The sequence below is a fragment of the Gossypium raimondii genome, chromosome 10 (assembly GCF_025698545.1).
Source record: "Gossypium raimondii isolate GPD5lz chromosome 10, ASM2569854v1, whole genome shotgun sequence".
NCBI classification, from domain to species: domain Eukaryota; kingdom Viridiplantae; phylum Streptophyta; class Magnoliopsida; order Malvales; family Malvaceae; genus Gossypium; species Gossypium raimondii.
Window position 1 is genome coordinate 26,730,867 of NC_068574.1, and position 20,471 is coordinate 26,751,337.

A 20,471-nucleotide genomic window follows, 5' to 3' on the forward strand; every position below is an offset into this window, starting at 1 on the left:
TAAATATGTGCTAAGTTTATACATACACATATATATATTTAGAGAATCTACACATATTTTTGGAGCAAGACTTTCATCCATTTTAGGAAGGTTAAATTCTACTATTGGTGCTTATAATTTATGAAAGTTGTGAATTTAATCTACATACTTTTATTTGATTTATTTTAGCCCCTATACTTTTTAAATTGGTGATTTTAATTTCGTACTTTTCAAATTTTGAAATTTTATTCCTAGCCCAAGCAAGAGCATTTAAATTCATTTGGTCAAATTCAATTACTAGTCCAGTACTATGTGCACAGTTATAAATTTAGTTCATTTTCTCCAATTGGATTATTTTAAGTCTCTATACTTTTCAAAATTTAAAATTTCAATCTTAACATAAATGATTGTTGGTAATCCATTAACTGGATTTTTAGTGAGTAATATGTGAAAATAATACGTTGACATGACATTACACATATGTTAATATGTTTGGGGCATCAAGTTTTGGAAATAGTAGAACTTTACTTAATGAATTTAATAGTCTTTCTTTGGTGATAACTAAAATTCTAGATTTTGAAAAGTAAAGGGACTAAAAGTAACTAAATAAAATATAAGAATTAAATCTATAACTTTTGCTAATTACAGGACTAATAGCAAAATTTAACTTCTAACATTATTTAATGATGAGTTCAGCGTTAGTGTTAACTACATGCAAGCTCAACATTTTTAACCATTATAGAACGTGGACCCATTTTTAAAATAAAATTTTAATAAATTCATTAAAAATAAGTATTTTAGAATAAATTTTAACATGTATTACTGATTTTTTTATCCAATTTAATAACCCAAAACAATTAAATCATTTTATCTTTCTATTAACATTCTTCAATTTTTTTATCTAAATTTTTTGTCCAAAAGATTCTACTAACGTTCTTAAATTTTTATATAAATATTTTTTGCCAAAGAATTATACCACCAATTAGTACTATTTTTGGCTATTGTTTAATTTAAATATATGGCTTATATATATTTTTACTTATTTAATATAAAAATAGGTTTTTTTATCAAATTTATACTGAAATAAATACAGAAATCTTAATTTAATTAATACAGAGTTTGAACAAAAGACATAATATAGTTTAGTTAATACATACATCCAAACTGATGCATTGTATGAGTAAAATATATATAATTCAAGAGGTAGATTGTTAGATAATATGAACCTCGCATATATATAATAATAATTTCATCTAACTATTTATTATAATAAAAGATGAGTCCAAATTAAAATCAATCTAATGCGATTGAAGTTTATTGAGCTTTAATTATAAACGAAATATAAGTCAAATATGTATAAATACTCAAGTCACTAATTTTAATTAAAGATAAGATAAATAGAAATTAAAGTTAATATGCAAATGTTACTTATTAACATTATACATATAACATTTTTTTTATATTTTATTTTCATAAAAGAGATGGTGACTTTTTTTCATCTTCATAAATTTTTTTTCTTGAAGCTAAAATATTTATTTTAATAACATGATTTCGTATAATTTTTTCCTTAGAAGTTAAAAGCTAAGATTTTGAAACCCTAAAAAAACCCTAAAGTAACTTGTGCTCCATACATTGAGTTTCATTTAGGCTTCCCTTGAATGCAATTGGACTTCAGAAAGTTAGCTTTCATGTAGGCTTTCCTTGGATGCAATTGGACTTCAGTAAGTTGGCTCTTTTAGGTTAAAAACATTGCAATTGAAATGTTAGTAAACACAATATTATTTAGAAAGCATTCTTTAATGCGTTGAGAATGCATTTCACCTCATTAGAGGCTTAAATAAAGACTAAAGCCTTTAGATTCAGTAAAAATTTAGCAACTCCAGTTGCTTTTTCTTTTCCTCTTTTACACATATTATTTCTTTTCTTTCTCATTTTAGAGTTGTTTCATTATTTTATATTTCATTAATGTTTTATTATTCTAAGGGCTTAATAATTTCAATAATCTTTCAATAACGATTTCGCCCCTATAATTAAATATATGATTAATTTTGAAATATTAAATAAAATAAATATTTGAATTTTTATCAAGTTTTAATTCATTTTAAATTATTTATTAATAAAATAATTATTAAAAATAAATATAATTGCAATAATATTTAATAATTTAATAATTTTTTAAATGTTAAATAATTAAAAAACTTCTATTATATATTATTTCTAATCTAATGTCCTTAATAGTCATTTTTTATTCTCACATCACCGCTACAACTGCGTTTGAATCCAAACACACACCCCACCGTTATTTCTAACCTTAGTGTTACAGCATCTAATCTCATCGCTACAATAACTAATCTCACTGCCACCGTTGTTTTTAACCTCAACGGAGGTAAACACACTGCCCATCCAAACTAGGCCTTAGACTTCAACTTTAAACTTAGTTTGGACCCTAATTTAGACAAAAAAAAAAGACTTTGAACCAAAAATAAATTAAACCTTAAAATTGGGCTTAAAATAATAATAATTAAAAATAATTTGAAAACAAAATCAAATTTTATTTAAAAATTAATCTTTAATTACTATTTTTCTTTTCGAGAAAGGATTGTACGAAACTGTCCTTATCCCTTTTCAATAGGAGGATGACAAATCAAATTTTTACTCTTTCAATTTTTTTTCCTGAAATAATTCAAATCCAACTGAAAATGCTAAAAATCAGGAGTAAAAATCTGATTTGTTATTCTCCTATTGAAAAATGATAGGGATGATATTGAATCACAGTTTCATACAATCTCTTTTCTTTTCTTTTCTCAAATCTAAATTATTTAAAATCAATCTCAAGATTAAACACCAACATAGTTTACCATGAAACGACACTTCAAAATTAAAACTATAGTAACATCAGTAATAATAGCGACACAAAGTAAGGCATAGCGGCACCTGCAGGTTGTTAATCTCCTCATCCGTGATTTGCAATCCGATAACAATGGCTTGTCATTCCTATCTTGTTGGTAAAGTTATCTATCAAGCTCACCTGATAGTGATGAAACAAAAAATTAACTACGAGTGTTGAAAGACTTTAGGTCATCATTCTCGTTGATATGGTGCATTAAGATCTATCCCTATTAAATTTAAAATATTAAGAACAAAACCTAGAAATCAGAAATTGCGTACATGAACTCCATTAAATCAGTTATTTGTGTTTTGATATCTATAAAGGATGGGATGAAGGAAGCCAATCAAACATGCTTACCTCAATTAACACCTTTTCTGTTATTTTGATAACTTTCGATTAAGCAGCTTAATCACGTAATGATGTAGATGAACATGTTGATGCCCTCAATCGTTAAATCCAACTCTTCCACTGTTAAATTCATTTTTTATTTCCTTTTCCATTTCTTTTATTTTATTTTTTCTCTCCTTTCATTTTCTTTATCTTTTCCCTTCTAACCTAAGAACTCTAGTTGCCGCCTCCTTTAAAGATATTGTCACTGCTTTTGTCGAACCACTACCAATGAGCTCAAAAATAGAAAGGCATCTTAAAATTAAACCATAGCGATGACAAGATTAACAGATCAAACCACAAAAATTCTAAAGCTTTAGAAGTGACCTCACAATTTTTTAGGGGGCTTTAGAGAAATCTAACTCTATAAATATGAAGAGGAAGCTTTTGACTTTACATTGATGGTTTTTGGATTGACAGTCTGTTTTCAAAGCAGACGTCGGATAATCACAACAATGACAATGAGAAGCAGTGGACATGGGTAAGGGAAAGAAAAGCAGGGAAATTAGGGACAAAGAAAAAGTGTTCTTTAGCATCGTTCATTAACAAGACGATGCTCACCCGCAGTGGTTTGACAAAGGAAGCAGTAACATCTTTAAGGGAAGTGGGGGATAAGGTTTTTGGGTTTGAAGGAAGAGGATGAAAAAATATTAGAGAAATAGAGAAGTAAAAAAGAAAAAGGAAAATGATAATATTATGTTAAATTTAACGATAGAGTGACTATTTTAGTCAATATCTTTAATTAAAGTGACCAAATTAATAAATATTTTTTTGGGTGACTAAATTAAGAATGACATAATATTAGAGTGATTAAAACAGACCCATTACCCAAAAAAAATCTGCATTTAGGCTTTGGGCTTTTACCCATTTTATCGAATGCATGAAAATTCACTCTTATTCTCTTAATTAGTTTCTAATGCACACGCGTTGCATGTAATTTCAAGCATTTGAGACTACTACATCCACTACTTATATATATTATGCTAATATGTCCACGGTCCATAATGCCTGTTGCTTTTCACTACAGGGAAAAGGACCCTCCTATAAATAATCTCTCAATGTCACCTTCTTAAGCCCTAAACTTGCCTTGAGCAATCTCTCATTCTAATAACCTATCATTTTGTCCATTTTTGACTCTCTGACTCTTACGGTGAACCTATCTCCTTAACACTATTATATACTCCTTATTCTTACTCTATCTCCTCTCTTTTTTATACATTATATAAACAATTATAATGTTTTAATAAATGTATTTTGTTAAAAATGTCTTTCTTACACTAATAAATTTTAAATGCAATAATAAAAGAATATTACACTCTAAACAAAATAACTCAAATTCAAATTATTAAAATAATATTATTTGTGACACCTTATACTCAACTCAATTGTTGGATCCGAATACAAAATGTCACATTTCGTTACTGAAACAACTCACTTTTCCATATTTTTTTTGAAAAAGAAACGTAGTGGTAAAATTATTTTATAAAAATTTCGGCAACATTTCTGTCTAATTTACGTAAAACCCCATGTAAAAATTTAGGTTTCACAATATAATCACATTCAAATAATCAATTTCCCACACTTCGATTTCTCAAAACATACCAATAAACTAGATTTTTATGCTTTAGTATTTCATCCAAAACATTAGTTATAAAGTACTAGGAAAGGAAACATAACGAAAATATTTATATTCAGTTTACGATATAGTATTATATATATACATGCCTAGGTACATGCTTTTTATATCAACTATAAAGTAAAATTTTTACCAACATTGTTTGAGCAGATCTTCGGTTCTTCGGATGCTGTTGAAATAACCTATTGAATCTAACTACCTGTGCATGAAAAAATAGACAAACCGTACGCTAGGCAATTTTTATGCTCAGTAATGCTAATATCATATAAATCGTTACATAAGTATTGAACATAAATTAAATGATAGAAATAAATTAAAACATGATTATAAATATTATTAATAACATCACAATAAAAGAAAATTATAATATTAATAAACTTTAATATTTTGATATTGACAAACCGAATAAAGAAAATAAGTTTTTTTAATCAAATTCAAAATCGCGTAATTAATTTAATTCACACAATATGGAAATACAAATAAATTCAATTTTTGCATTTGCTTTTCTTTCAATTTGGACTCTCTACTAAATTTTAGACTCATAACCAGATATATGAATCTGCCACCCCAAGTTTTTAGGCAATGATGGCTATCAAAGTAGTCCACAAACCTTGGGAATTGAGACTGCTCATGACCCTTGGGGATTGGGGCTAATAATAATAAAAATTGACCAATTTAGCCTTTCTTCCCTCAACCCTCTAGAATCGGGGAATTCAAAATCCTCTCATATAAAGACTCTTGAAAGCATATAATTGAAGAAAATTGAAGAAAACCATACATTATACTTGAATTTGAAGGAAAATAATGGAAGCAATCTTTTTTCTTTCCCCCCCCCCCTTTTTTGGGCGTGAAAAAGAAAGAAATGAGAAAGATAACATCTATTTTTCTCTTTTTTATGTATTATAATATTAATTAATAAAACACTATTACTTATTAAAATATTATTACTTAATATAATATAATTTAAAAGCCATCATGAAACTATTGATTTTTAAGTAATGGTAAAATTGCCATTAAGTCCTTTTCATCATAACAAAAATAAGATAATTGCATTTTAATCTCTATACTTTTCCAAATTATTCAATTTAGTCCCTAAACTCAATACCAAATTTTATCTTAACCAAAGGCTCCTACTAATAATCTTCGTGTTTTCATGTTTGATAGTTTTATCTAAAACGATTGTAATTTCTTATACTACTATTTATTTATAGGTCACTTATTCAAGGACTTTTACCATAAATATTTTTCTTTTTTTTCTTTTAAAAAGTGAGGATGTTACATTATTAAAAACCACACAAATTTTAAACAATCCTAGTCATGGAAAAACGAATGCACCATAGTTTAGTGCATAGAATCTTAACACAAGCAATTAACAATACAAGTAGGATGTTCTCATTTATCTTTTAAGATGTATGTCTAAATTAATTCTCTTTGAAATTCAAAAAAGAAAAGAAAAGAAAATTAGTAAATGAGACAATTTCTCATTAAAAATAAAAACAATTGGATGATTTAATTAAATAAATCAATAAAATGAAAAAGTGCATTAATAAATAAATTTTATAATGGGAAATTTATAATTGGTCACTCAATTGTCATAAGTTTTTATTTTATGCACTAAAATAAAATTTTGTAAAAAGAGCATTACCATTGCAAACCATTTTCATTATAGCCACCCGTCGTTAATTTGGTTGGGGTTAGGCAATTTTATTATATACTCATTTTAGTTACTCAACTTTAATATGTTTTTATTTTGGTCACTCTTTTCTTAATTATTTTTATTTTTAAAAATGAGTTATTACCGAAAATTGAGTTATTCAACTACAAAGATGAAACTCAAAATTTTCCTATAACTTAATTCCTTGTAAAACTCAAGTTTTTCTTGTAAAAACCTAGAATTTCTTATGTAAAAATCCTCTTTTTGAAAAAAAAATGTAAATTAATTCTACAAAAAAACTAAAAAAAGAGAAATAAATGAAATTAAAAATATAAAAATGGTTTTTTTATTATAAAAGCCCAAGTTTTTCCTATAAAGCTGTAGGCAATTCCTTTCAGTACTGCATTCCATCCTCAGACTGATGGTCAATCTGAGAGGGAACCTTCTTGTTGTACTTAGCCGTAGGCTAAGTACTAGCTTTTGGTTTACTTCCTGGGTCTCATTGAGTTCACTCTATTGGCCTGATAGAGTGAACCCAATGAGTATTAGATAACACCCCCGAGGGGTGAGGCCCTCCTCTCCTTCTGCTTCACCAACCGCAATGGTATAGGATTTTTTGAAAAAAGCTTTTAAGCCAAAATCAAATTCCCACCCATTGTGTTTGCGGTATGGAGCCAGCGTCAGTCGAGTATGACATGTGCTTTTTAGGGCATGCAACTTTAACACAGGTAGGCTAAATCATTGCCAAGAGGATTCCCTACCCTCTACTATGCCCGATATTCTAAGAAAAGTCCCCTTTTACATAGAAGAGGTCGGCTTAACATAACATTTACTGGAGGATATGCTTCGGAGTTGTGATTGATTTTCGAGGTAGCTGGGAGGATTTTCTATCATTAGCTGAGTTCGCCTACAATAACAATTTTCAGTCTAGCATCTAGATGACACCTTACGAGGCTCTGTATGGTCATAAGTATCACACTCAACTGTGTTAGACTGAGTTGGGTGAGTGATAGGTTTTGGGTCCTGAGTTGGTTTCTGAGACCGAGGACAAAGTTAGACTGACACGGGATCGTCTTAAAGCGGCTTTTGATAGATAGAAGTCCTATGCAGATCTGAAAAGGATGGATATCGAGTACTCTATGGGTGACTTTGTCTTTCTTAAGGCATCTCCGTGGAAAAAGGTTCTGCGGTTCGGAAGTAAAGGCAAGTTGAACCCTAGGTTCATTACACCTACAAAGTTAACTGTGTTAGACTGAGGACAAAGTTAGCTGAGTTTGTCTACAATAACAATTTTCAGTCTAGCATCCAGATGACACCTTACGAGTATGGTCGTAAGTGTCACACTCAACTGTGTTAGACTGAGTTGGGTGAGTGATGGGTTTTGGGTCCTGAGTTGGTTTCAGAGACTGAGGACAAAGTTAGATTGACACGGGATCGTCTTAAAGTGGCTTTTGATAGATAGAAGTCCTATGCAGATCTGAAAAGGATGGATATTGAGTACTCTATGGGTGACTTTGTCTTTCTTAAGGTATCTCCGTGGAATAAGGTTCTGCGGTTCAGACGTAAAGGCAAGTTGAACCCTAGGTTCATTAGGTTGTATCGTATTCTGATGCGTGTGGGTCCAGTCGCTTATTAATTAGAGCTACCTCCAGAGTTAGACAGTATCCATGATATGTTTCACATCTCTATGTTGAGGCAGTACCGGTCTAATCTATCTTACGTTGTTTCTGTTGATGAAATCGAGGTTAGACAAGATTTGACTTTTGAGGAGGAGCCGGTCCAGATTTTGGATCGTGATGTAAAGATTTTGAAGAGGAAGTCTATTTCGTTAGTTAAATTTCTATTGCGAAATCATGACACTGAGGAAGCCATGGGGGAACCTGAGGATTCGACGCGTCAGCAGTATCCTCATCTGTTCGAATTAGGTAAATTTCGAGGCCGAAAGTTTTTTAGGGGGTAGAGTTGTAACGCTCTGAATTATTCCACTTTGTTTTTATAAAATTTGTCATAAATAAGTATCTACTTCAGTGGTTAAGTGTTCTAGATGTGTGTTTGAGGTCTTGGGTTCAAGTCCCATTTATGGAAAATTCTGTTATTTTTGGTCCTAGCCTTATCCTTCTTATGTGGGCTTTTGTTATAATTTCGGTAAACTTATATTAGAATGAGTCTGTTGGTTTGAGTGGTAATGAGCTAGTTTGTTGAAGGTCTTGTGTTCGAATTCTCATGTGAGCGTGGATATTAGTTTTTGTCTCGGTTGTCTGATAGAGTTTGGGTGGAGCTAGAGTTCTAAAGTGGTTGGATGTGGTTAGTGGGTGCCTAATTTGGTGGGCTAAGGTTGGTTAGTGGATATTAAGGATATTTTATTGAAATATTTATTTTTTAAAATTTTTATTTTCTTTTCTCAAAAACTTTTCCCTTCTGACGTTTTTCGGTTCTCCTCCTGTCAAAATTTTCTTTTTCTTTTCTTTTTGATTTCTGTCATAACCTCCCTTTCAAATCGAGGTGCTTCGGTCTTCCTATTTTTCGTACGACTTGGTAAGTAGTGGTGGAAAGGTTTTGCTCTGGTTAGGGGAGAATTCTTTTAAAGCTATTTTTCTTTTTAACGATGTTTCCTTTTTGGTTAGTATTGATTTTTGAGTTATTGGCAACAACGAATTGTAAGGAACGGAGCTCTCCTATTGTGGAATTGTAGAATAGGGGTCATTCTGGAAGTTGGGTAAATGATGAATGCTTGATTTCCATTGTAGTCAATTTCTGTAATTCGATTTAATTAATGAGTAAGACTGATTTTGGGAGAGTGTATTGTGATTGTTAGGTTCTGGTGGTCTGGGGATTGCTTTCACGTAAAAAATGAACCAGGTGTGTAATGAAAACATGAAAAAATAAGGTTCGACGAAAGCTGAAAAAGTAGCCTGTCGACACCACACGGGCGTGTGCGACACACGGCCATGTGGGCCAATTTGGGTGTGTAGGCCAAAAATTTTGAAATTTTCCCTAGGGTCGCACGTGTCGTTCCGATCGATTATGGGCTTCTGTTGGGTCGGTAAGGGCTAATCAAACCCTAATGTATGAGATCTGTTAATTTGATAGATTGATTGAGTTTAGGAAAAATCGATATGTATGTTTGATTGATTTGCATAAGTATGTATTATATCTATATACGAGCATGTTAATTTTGTTATACTCATATATCTGTATTTTGTATCTGTATATGGGGCAGGATTTGTATATGTGGAGGAAGTGTTCTATGAGGCGACATATCGTCGATATATTGGCAGCTTGTCTGCATAATATTCTGATAAGTGTCGTTTAGACATTATGTGGTGTGCAGGAATGGGTGGGTGTTTTATACCCCACATGGTGTGTTAGGATGGACGGAGATGGTGTGTAGAGGATGGGGGTAGGACTCTATATATCTGCATGTTCTGAAAATCTGATTCTGATATGATCTGACTCTGTTAGGGACTTATGTCTGCCTTTGTTCTGAAGTACCGAAAATCTGAATTTTATGGATGTATATTTTCATAAGTTACACATTAAGTTTATAAAACTCACATCTGTTTGTTTTGTTTTGTTCAAGTAATCCTTAGACATAGGCGGGTCGGTGCGGCGGAGGCTCAGCAATGACCACTAGTATATAAACTATCTTTTAATTATCGGTTATATATTATTATTTTGGTTTTTCTTGAGAGTTTTGTAAATTTTGGACTCTCTGGATTTTTGGACTGTTTGTTTTAAATTTTTGGATTTTGATGCGTTTATGATTTCTAAACTGTGATGATTGTCAAAAACCCGATTTTACGCAAACAAATGTTTTCTAATAACACGAACTGGGTTTTCAAAAGTAATAACGGTTTTTAAGATTTCAGCTGCAAATTATGTTTTAGTAATGAATATGTTTTGCAAAACTAAGACTCTTTTTAACAAGTAACTATACATGGTTTTTATCAAAGTGACATTAGTTTCGAAACCCTTCTTCATAACACTCCCTGATTCGGCCATAACGTCTAGGCCGGTTTTAGGGTGTTACAAATATTTTTTAATATATAATAAAAAAAGCAAAAATCCAAAAAATAGCAACATGTTAGAAAAGTCTCAATTTAAAAAAAAATCAAAAAAGTATAGAAAACTTTCAAAAAAATTAAAAAATATATATATTTTTCTTTTTTAATATATACACCTTCCTTCTAAATATATAATACAAAAATAAAAATTAAAAATTAGAAAAATTCTGAAAAAAATTAAAAAAGCTAATAACCACACAATAAAGTTAGTTTTTTCTTAAACAATCTCATTATAGGCTCTAATCACATTTACTCTTTTTGACATAATGCTTAGAATTATTAATAGTTTCTCTTCAACTTATAAATAAGAGGATAATGTGCTTCAATGCACTCAAACTAACATCCTCCTACATTAACAATGACGCATTAGTTGCTGAGGTTGAAAAGTGTTGGTTTGTATAAACCCTACACTTTATAAGAAAATTTTAAATTTTTTTATGTGATTCAAACCTGGTCCACCGTAGTATGCATGCCCCACTTTGCACTAGTTGTTGAGGTTGAAAAGTCTTTACTCAGCGTATCTTACAACAAATCTCAATATGAAATCTATATTTTTCTTGGTGGGATTCAAATCCCATATTTAAACATAAATCACCAAGCTAAGAAGCCTTGATTGAAAACTAATTTTATTTTATATTTTTACAATCAAATATGTAAATCCCATATCTTGCAACCAACTCATAATATTGTGTTTTTAATATATATATATAATATTCAAATATTTATATTATTGATTTACTTGAGTAGTTGTCTAACCTAATCAAATTTTCTATTTTTAATTATTATTGATTTTAAATTTAAATTTAAATTCAAACTCAAGCACAGATTCATGCATAAAATGGAACATATGAATCAAACTTTTTTTTACATGATAAACGAGCTTAATTAAGTGAAATTAAACAATTTTATATTTATCTTGAATCTAGCTTAAGCATTAAAATTGACGCTGGATAACTAATTGACAAATTGAGCTTCAACTTGGCTAGACTCTACTAAACTTAAAATGGCTAAAATGAGAATTTTCATATAGTACAGGGGCTAAAATGGTATTAAGCCCAAAATAATTGATCTATTAATTTTCAATTAGATTTTAAAAGATATATGTCATAAATTAAAAAAATAGAGAATTAATCATTTATTTCAAGAATAATTTATTTTATCAATGTTAATATAAAAATTATACAAAAAATAGTCAATATTTAATTTAATATAAATAATCCATTAAGAAAATTTAATTTTATAAGGATTTCAATTTTAATGGTAATACAAATAATTAGTTTTCTATTTAAATAAAAAAAAAACAAGGATTGAATTCTATGGTAAATTTACAACAATTCTCTCTCTAAAACAATATGTTCTTATAGGTGTATAACAGTCATCTCTATAACAAGCAAAATCTAGACAAACAAATAGGATTACTATAAAATGGTTGACTGTATTATTAAACTAAACTTTTCAATTTCATAAATATTTTTTCACAACATTTTTCAAAAGCAATGATATACTAGCCCTTAGACTAGCATACAATGCCACTATCATTGTGTTTCTTAATTAGTTCAATATTTAAAAAAAAAAGTAAAATTTCAAATTTAAATATTTTGAGAAAATAGAAGGTTTAAATATATCAGAGGTTATTGTACTATTTCTGTAACCCCCAAAAACTCGACCTCAATATTATGTTCGAATTGTGAAAGTCACATGGAACACCTAAACTACGATTCTACCATATTAACGGTTGGAAACCATAAATGCACTCTCTTTTTAATAAAATCATGGTTACATTTGTTATTTTGAGAAAAAAATGTTCATTATTAAAAATCCAACCTTTATTAAAGCAATTCGTAGCACTGGTGTGGTTTTTTAAAAAACTCTTTGCATATCGTTGCTTTTGGAATATAACTTTGGCATGCTTTAATTCGATCAATTAACAATTTCCCCAAAATCTAAACCGAAACTACACACTACACACTAGCCCATAATCAACCACACTTACGCTTCCCAAATTGTCAGATTCCCAACTTGTCAGATCTGAGTCGCCGATTGATCAAGATTGATTTTTTTTCTAATTTACACATGATTAAAGGCTGATTAGGAAGGGTTCACGAACCCAAGATATTGCTGGAAAAACATGGGAAAAATTAAAGAAACAACAGCCCCCTTTCTAGCCTTTAGCTGCACACATCACCACCAACGATTGCCAATTTGGGGTTGATTTGAAACCACATTTAAAATCACTTGGAAGGCTTGAAAAATAATCTTTAAATCCTTAAAAATAACCCTAATTCCAGATCTGGAAATTTGGGTACTCATCTTACAAGATCCATCAAGAAATTAAAAGAAAATAAAAACTTACACAAGCTAGGTGAAAGGTGCCGCAATGGCTCTTCTTGACAACAATGGGAATTGTTCTTGGAGGTCCAAAATTTCAGATTTGGGGATAGAAAATTAAGGGGAAAATGGCAGAAAGATTAAGGGGAGGATGGTGCAAGATCTTGTGGCAAAATAAAAGAAAAAGAGATGGTGATTCAAGGGGTTTGGGCGGCGACAACAAGTGAGAAAGAAAGAAAAATTGAAAAGAGAGGATGAGAGCAGGGAGGGACGGCTAGGGTGAAGAAATTGGGATTAAAGGCTGATCAAATTTGTTAAAAATAATATTTATACCTAGGTATAATTAGACATGGGTGGCACACACTTGAAAAAGAAGAAAGGATTTTGCAAATTTTAATTATTTTACAAAGGAAGAGATTTGAACCTGGAACATTAATCTAATTTTCATGCTTTTTCATTTATCAAGTAAACATTAGGCTATTTTCTTATTTTGAAATGACTTTGCATTCGCATTAATCCAAAATTTGGGATGTTGCATTTTAAAATTTCAAATTTCAAATTTAGTCCCTGTACTTTAATTTTGAGACATTGAATCCCTTTACTTTTTTTTTACTTAAAAATTGTTGTCCCTCCACCTAATTTTCCATTAAACTTGTTGCCACATCCCGAAAATTGGGTTAGTAGAATTGGGGAGGTAGTTAATTGAAAACAATAATTGGGTTAGATAATTAAAATAAATAGGAATAATTAAATAAAATATTAATGTAATTAGAATTAATAGTTTTAAGTTAAGAAATTAAAATTGACTGTTTGGGAATTAATTTGGTTAAAACAGATTTTAAAAAGCGAGATCGAATTTGCAAATAATTTTGAAATTGGCTTTAACTAAAAAATAATTACCGATTTGGAAAAGGGAGAAAATTAGAGGTGGTTAAACGGGAACGACCCAACTTTTTTAAAAAATGGTTTCCTATTTAACAACCGTTGCCTAACCCTCGGGTCTTCTTCTTCCCTCACATTCATCATCCTTTTCAAAATTTTGCCAAATACCAAATCAAAACTTTTTTCCCAAAATTAATTGATAGTCATGAAACTAACTAAAAATATGACAAAGGCAAGTGCACCTATCGATAAATAGTACATCTACAGTGAGTAAAGATATTGTACCCACAAGGACAAAAAAACACTAGTAATTACCATTTTCCTATTATTTAACCAACAAATTTGAGTGATTGGTTTAAACTAAAAATTACTAAATTAATTAACTAAAGAACTTGACGGAGAATAAATCGAGAAAATAATTAAATAATAACTAAGAAGCTAAACAATACCCAGGAAAGAATCCACCTAGACTTCATCTATCATTATGAATCTTAATTAAACGATTTATTCACTTGGTATCTTGATTCGTAGAAATCCCAAAATTATGCTATTATCTCTTTTGAGAGTAAAAGCAACTAACTCTAGGTTGATTAATTGAAATTTCTTTCTAATTAAAACCCTATTATCGCATTAACTCGATTTATGAATTCTCCTATTAGATTTGACTCTAATCCACTAGATTTATGTCGTACTATTTCTAGGATTGCATGCAACTCCACTCAAATATGCTAGATCTCCTCCTAAACAGAGACTTTTCCTCCTCTGATTTAAGCATATTAAACATGAATTAATATTTTGGAAATATTAAAACAAAAGATAAGCACACATAACTGAGAACAATAAACAAGTATTTATCGTGTAAAACAGAAATCAAATAATAGAATGCATCATAGGGTTAATCTTCCCTAGGTATCTATAGAATTAGTTCATAATTGTAAATAAAAACATCTCAAAGTTAGTATAACCTCAACAGATAAAAAAACTCATAAAGAACTTCAAAGAAATTAAAAAGAGGTTTTCAATCCTGATGGAAATCTGCTTTGTACCAACCCAAATTTGGCCTGGCATTTTAAAACTAAATTAAAATAAAAATCAAATAAAGTGTCCAGTTTAATGTCTAAATACACAGGCCCAACCTGGCCCAACCCGTTTTAACCCAAATTAACCCAGCTCAAACCTAAACCCAGCTATCATACAACCCAAAACAGAAAAGAAACCGAAAAGCCCTAGCAGCAATGGCTCGCAGCGCCGCAGTAGTGACACCTTTCTGCTTTCCCTCGCACGCGTGCAATGCCTTCACTCGCCACGTCCACCCTCCGTACGCCGTACCTGCGTAGCATGCAAACAAACAACAAGAGAAGTGTAGAAAAAAGAAATAACAGAAAAAGAAAAAGAAAATAAGTTTGTATTTTTTTTCCTTTTTGCTTTTCTTTCGGGGGCTATAAAAAAGCCTTTCAAAAACCTGTAAAGGAGGCTAGAAAAAAAAGAAACACAGAAATATTGAAAGGTTGATTTTAATCTTCAAACTGCTTTCTCTCCATTCATTTATTTATTCATTCTTTTTCTTATTTCTTAAGAATAAATCTCAATCAGACGAACGTTTTGTGAACAAGATATACCAAAAGCAGAACAATTTTTAGAGGATTTTTCCTTTTTGTTTTTTTTTGTATTATTATTTCAGCATATTTTATTTTACTTTTTTCTCTTCTTGTGCATTCAAAAATAAAAAATATAAGAAAAGAGAAGTAGGAGAAACTTACCTTCCCGTGGTCGCTTGTCGTCGGCCACCGGTGATAGTGGTGGTGTGGCAAACCACCGAGGTGATTCATCAGTTGGCGACGGAGTTCCTAGCCTTGGAACCCTGGAACAGAAAAGGGAACCCCCTTTTATTTTTTGGGATTCTTAAAAAAAAAATGAAACTGCAGAAGGTAGATTTTTTAGGCTTTTATAGTGATTAAAACGGCGCCGTTTAAGGGGGAGACCTGCGCACTCTTGCCCTAATGGGTAATTTGCGCCTTTGGTCCCTCCGATTCTGCGGCATATTCAATGCAGCCTTTTATTTTATTTAATTTTGGCCACATAATTTTGCACCTGCTCCAATTAGGTCCGGCGCAAAACGTTGCGTGTGCGGGACGGGGAATATTGCACAATCGATCCCCCACGTCCTCAGCGCCTTTTATTTCAGCTCCCTAGCCACCTGTTTCATTTATTTACAGTTTCGACCCCCAGATTTTTGTCCGTTTCCAGTTTCATCCTTAGTTCTTTAATTTCTTTAATTTTTATTTTTCTTTTAAATTGCTCTTGTTTATTATTATTAGTTTTGTTTGTTTTGATTTCATTTTCATTTTCTTTTTAACCGTGTAATTTTTTTCTTTTATATATATTATTACATTTAAATAGTTTTATTTCATTTTACTTTTACGATTTATTTATATTAAACATTTTTGTTTATACATATCCTTTTCTATATAACATTCCAAATTTTTTTATATGATATATTGGTTTGCTTTTATTGTTTATTTTATTTTATGTTAAGATGTGTTATATATGTATATTAACTATTATAAACTGTTTTTATTTTGAATTCATTTTACGCATCATTTCGTTGAATTCGTTTTATTATTTTAAAATTGTTTTATATACCTTTTTAAACGCAACTTATTTATTTTTAAAATGCTTCATTTGTTTTTCTTTTCAAAGATTTTTCTTTTCTTACATTACGTATCTTATACTTATATACATTTTAAAAAATTGACTTATATATTATTAACCTTAAATTTCTTGTTTGGCATTACTTATTTTAAACTCATCACTATCATTTTAACATCGTTTTTACATCTTATTCGATTTTACTTTGCTTTTACATTTCTTAATTGTTTGTCTAATTAATGGGTCTTTATTTATTAATGTTTGTATTTGAATGATGAATGTTGTGAGATTTTTGCTATTGTGTGTACCATAATTAGTGTACTCGTATTTTCATATTATTGTCATACATTTGTGTAATTATCCATGTATCATTATTCCATATTTATTATTATATTGTTATTTCACGTCATCATATTGTAAATTAAATTCGACATAGTTATCCAACTTATGTTACTTTATTTTATTTCAAACAAAATAAATGCTTACCTTCAAATAAATTACCCACTATTATTGAAATGGAATTTTGCTAAATAAGGCAATATTTTGCATTTTGGAAATTCGAGAAATTGTACCATAACTTACTGGGTCTCGATTTTCTCGTTAAACCTAAATAGTAAAATATCCTTTTAAATTTCCAAATGCATAAAATTTCAAAAATAAAGGTAATATTCTATATTTAGAAAATTCGAGAAATCGTGCCCTAACTTACTGGGCTTCGATTTTTCTCGTTGATTCTAAGTAACCGAATATCCTTTTAAAATTAAAATAAATGAGGTTTAAATAAAAAGAAATGCAAACTTACTCTCAAAATATGAGGTGTCGGGTCCTAACTTACTGGGTGTAACGTCTTGTTACTTCGAGATAAGGAGGCATTTTCCAATTTTGATTTAATTAAAGCATTTTAAAATCAACATTAATAAAAGAGAATCGTATTTTAAATCTTTTCAAACTTCCAGCTTTCGACATTAAGACATTAAATAATCAACTAAGGTACCAATTTTGGGCGTATCGGGGGTGCTAACCCTTCCTCGTGCGTAACTGACTCCCGAACCCGTTTTCTAAATTTTGTGGACCAAAATTGTTGTTTTAATAAAATCAAATCATTTATTAAAAACAACATTTTTTCAAGGTGATCCGATCACACCTTATCAAAAATGATTGGTGGCGACTCCCGTTTTCATTTTCAAAATCCAAGTCGACCCCGTTTTCATCAAAAAATGGTGTCAACATGCTTTAGAGTTGGCTTCAATGGTGTTCTTCGAGTTGTTTTCTTCAATACTCTTTGATAGCTCCCTATTCTCTTTTCTATTTGGTATATATAGGTTTTAGAATGCCTGAAAAGCCTAAAAATTGTATTTTTTGCGTGTTTGGGATGCAAATCGTGAAATCGACACGGTTTGCATATGGTCCTGTGCTCGCCCATGTGGCTTACACGACTGTGTGTCCAGCCCGTGTTGGAAGGCCTAGCCCGTTTTTTTTGCTTCTTTTGCTCTCAAATGCTCTTTTAAGTATAGAAACATGAATTTAAAGGATTAGGACCATAAAAGTTACCAATTTGCACAAATAATCATCAAAAAACGCATTAAGAATAAGATTAAAACATGATACTTTTATCACTTATCAAATATCCCCACACTTAAGCCTTTTTTTGTCCTTAAGAAAAATCCTAAACCAACATTAAAGTTAATCTTTCTCAACTTGTAATTCTTATCAATAATGTCTCAAAAGTAATTTGCGAACAATCATGCATTGTCAATTCAACTAAAAGGACACTAAAGACTCAAACAATCCAAGCCTACATTTTTAAAGCACGAAAACATAGGTGTCTCCCCTTATTTAAGTAATTACCTTTAATTCAAAATCAACAAGAATTGACATCCTCACTAAAGATTCACTCAAAGCACCCAAAGTGTTTAAGGTTCGAGAAATATGCACCCAACAATTGAACAAGAAATGTCATTACCATAGGCTTGCTTGAAAATTAAATCTCCACCACTCTAAAATGATGTGGCACACCAATCAAGAAGTGTTTACGAGGTTGTAATGGGGCTTAGGTTAAGGGTATGGAAAAAAGCTAGAAAAGTTGGTTATAATCGAGATTGAGTTGATAAATTATCAAACTAAAAAAATCAAATGCCGAATTAAAAGAAAGTGCATCAATCAAAAAAATTTTCAACAACAAAAACGAGCTTTTCAACACAAAATGAAGCTAATTATTCAAGTTCAATCATAATTTTGATATTTTTTTTAGAACAAGAAGAAATTCAACAATTCAAATAAAGGAACATAGTTAGGCAACTAACCAAATCAAATCTCTTCAAAAAGGGAGTCAATAAAACAGGACAAAGTCACAACGAATAAATGGGTCACGGGTTAACATTCATAGCTTAATCAAGAAAAGGTGTGTTTGGCTCAACGAGGTTCACTAAGGGTTAATTCAATAGGTAAGCTTTTTTACAGGTTAAGTGGGTTAAAACCTAAGTGACTGCATCATCTCAGTAAATAAAATCAATGGTGTAGCCTTAACATGCATAATTGAAGCAAGTTCTAGAATAACAAATCAAGTTGACACACTCATAACCAAAAATAAAATGAGCATGAAAAATGCATTCTTTATAGGCTCAAAATCTCACAAAAAATTATGGTTTTGATGTCAAGCTTGCAAATTCAAAACTTCAATATAATACCTCAATTCAAGGAAACAACCTAAAATATTTATTTCTAAAAAATAGCTTATAATGCTTGACTCTCTCATGTCTTAAAGTTTAAATCAACTAATGCACAAATATCTACAAATTAATCCTAAACAACATCAATTAAAATCTTAAATAAAAACAATTCACTCTAATGGATGTATGAGAACATTACTTAAACACAACAAATAATTTAGGGATTTTCTAATAATTATATAAACAACCTCCCCACACTTAAGATGTACATTGCCCTCAATGTACAAATAGATATAAGCACAAAATAAACAGAATATCAAAAGAGAGGGAGAAAACTGACACTGCCCTGAATATGGATGAAATCACCAGAATAGTGGAAACCAGAATTGTGGGAAAATGTAAGTGCAGTGCAAGGTTCCAAATAAACTAATATGAAAATAAACACAAATAATGAAGAAGATTAATGGGATACAAATTCAAATGAAACAACCGGAGAAAAAATAAAAATAAAAACATAGTTCAAAGGAAAATAAACGAAATAAGCCTAAGAAATAAAAATAAAACAACCAAAAACAAAAATAAAAATAAAATTGAAAAGAAAATAAAGAAAGCAGATCAGTGATCTTCATTGTGAGAGAAATCTGGATTGTGAGGCGCAGGCTCAGTAGAAGAAATGTGGAGATATTGACAGATCTGCTATAAAGTAGCATCAATACTGTCAAACCACTCAAAGCAACACTGCTCGAAATGGGTGAACCGCTCGGAGAGGTCCTTTAGTGTAGCAATAGGGACGATAGCAGGGTGACTCCGAGGTGGATGATTAGGTGGATCCTCATGGTGGAAAGGGACATCATGAGGGAAGTCCTCATGCTTATCCTGAAAGTCAGAATGAGATAGTCGGTATTGAGGAGGACCCACTCCATGAGAGCGCTCAATCATCTGCATATGACACATAATGGATAATCCTTGTGGGATCATCTGTCCGACCAATGTGAAGGAGGAGGAATGCTCTGATGTGTTAAGGAGGCCAAAATGTCATGCTAGACGCGTCACGTAAGGGCCCAAACAAATCCCTTCCTATTACGCTCAGTCTGGTGGTGACAAGCAAGTGCGATGAAGTAAGCGAGATCGAATGTGCACTGCATCATCATGTTCTAAAGAAAATAAGCATCGGATGTACCAACGACCCTGACACTTCCCCTCCGACCAGTCAATGTGTGGGCCAAGATGGCATAGATATAGCGCAAGGCCGGAGGTAGTGAAGTCACCTTTAACTGACTCCAGTCATAGGGTGTTGTACTAGCAGTAAGCTTTGTTCAACATAGAGACGGTA

The 20,471-nt window shown here is 30.8% G+C and overlaps 1 protein-coding gene and 1 long non-coding RNA gene across 2 annotated transcripts; one reads left to right on the forward strand and one right to left on the reverse strand.

The window, feature by feature from the left end:
* Window positions 1-7,667: 7,667 nt before the first annotated feature.
* On the forward strand, window positions 7,668-9,837 carry LOC128033922 (uncharacterized). Its single transcript, XM_052622424.1, has 4 exons — window positions 7,668-7,749; window positions 8,022-8,074; window positions 8,246-8,441; window positions 9,767-9,837. Exons 1-4 carry the CDS (start codon window positions 7,668-7,670, stop codon window positions 9,835-9,837), a joined length of 402 nt encoding a protein of 133 aa, XP_052478384.1.
* Window positions 9,838-14,845: 5,008 nt separating this feature from the next.
* LOC105775032 (uncharacterized) lies at window positions 14,846-15,923 on the reverse strand. The gene is made up of 2 exons (XR_001127641.2): window positions 15,581-15,923; window positions 14,846-15,149 (listed from the first exon to the last, which is right to left on the reverse strand). It is a non-coding gene; the product is annotated as an uncharacterized LOC105775032 (long non-coding RNA).
* Window positions 15,924-20,471: the final 4,548 nt, after the last annotated feature.

Bases quoted from the DNA above. Each gene is read 5' to 3' on its own strand.
- LOC128033922 (XM_052622424.1), top strand. From the start codon at position 7,668: ATGGATATCGAGTACTCTATGGGTGACTTTGTCTTTCTTAAGGCATCT. The intron at 7,750-8,021 runs GCAAGTTGAACC...AGTCCTATGCAG, and splicing joins TCTGCGGTTCGGAAGTAAAG to ATCTGAAAAGGATGGATATT. The intron at 8,442-9,766 runs GTCAGCAGTATC...TATATGGGGCAG, and splicing joins GGAACCTGAGGATTCGACGC to GATTTGTATATGTGGAGGAA.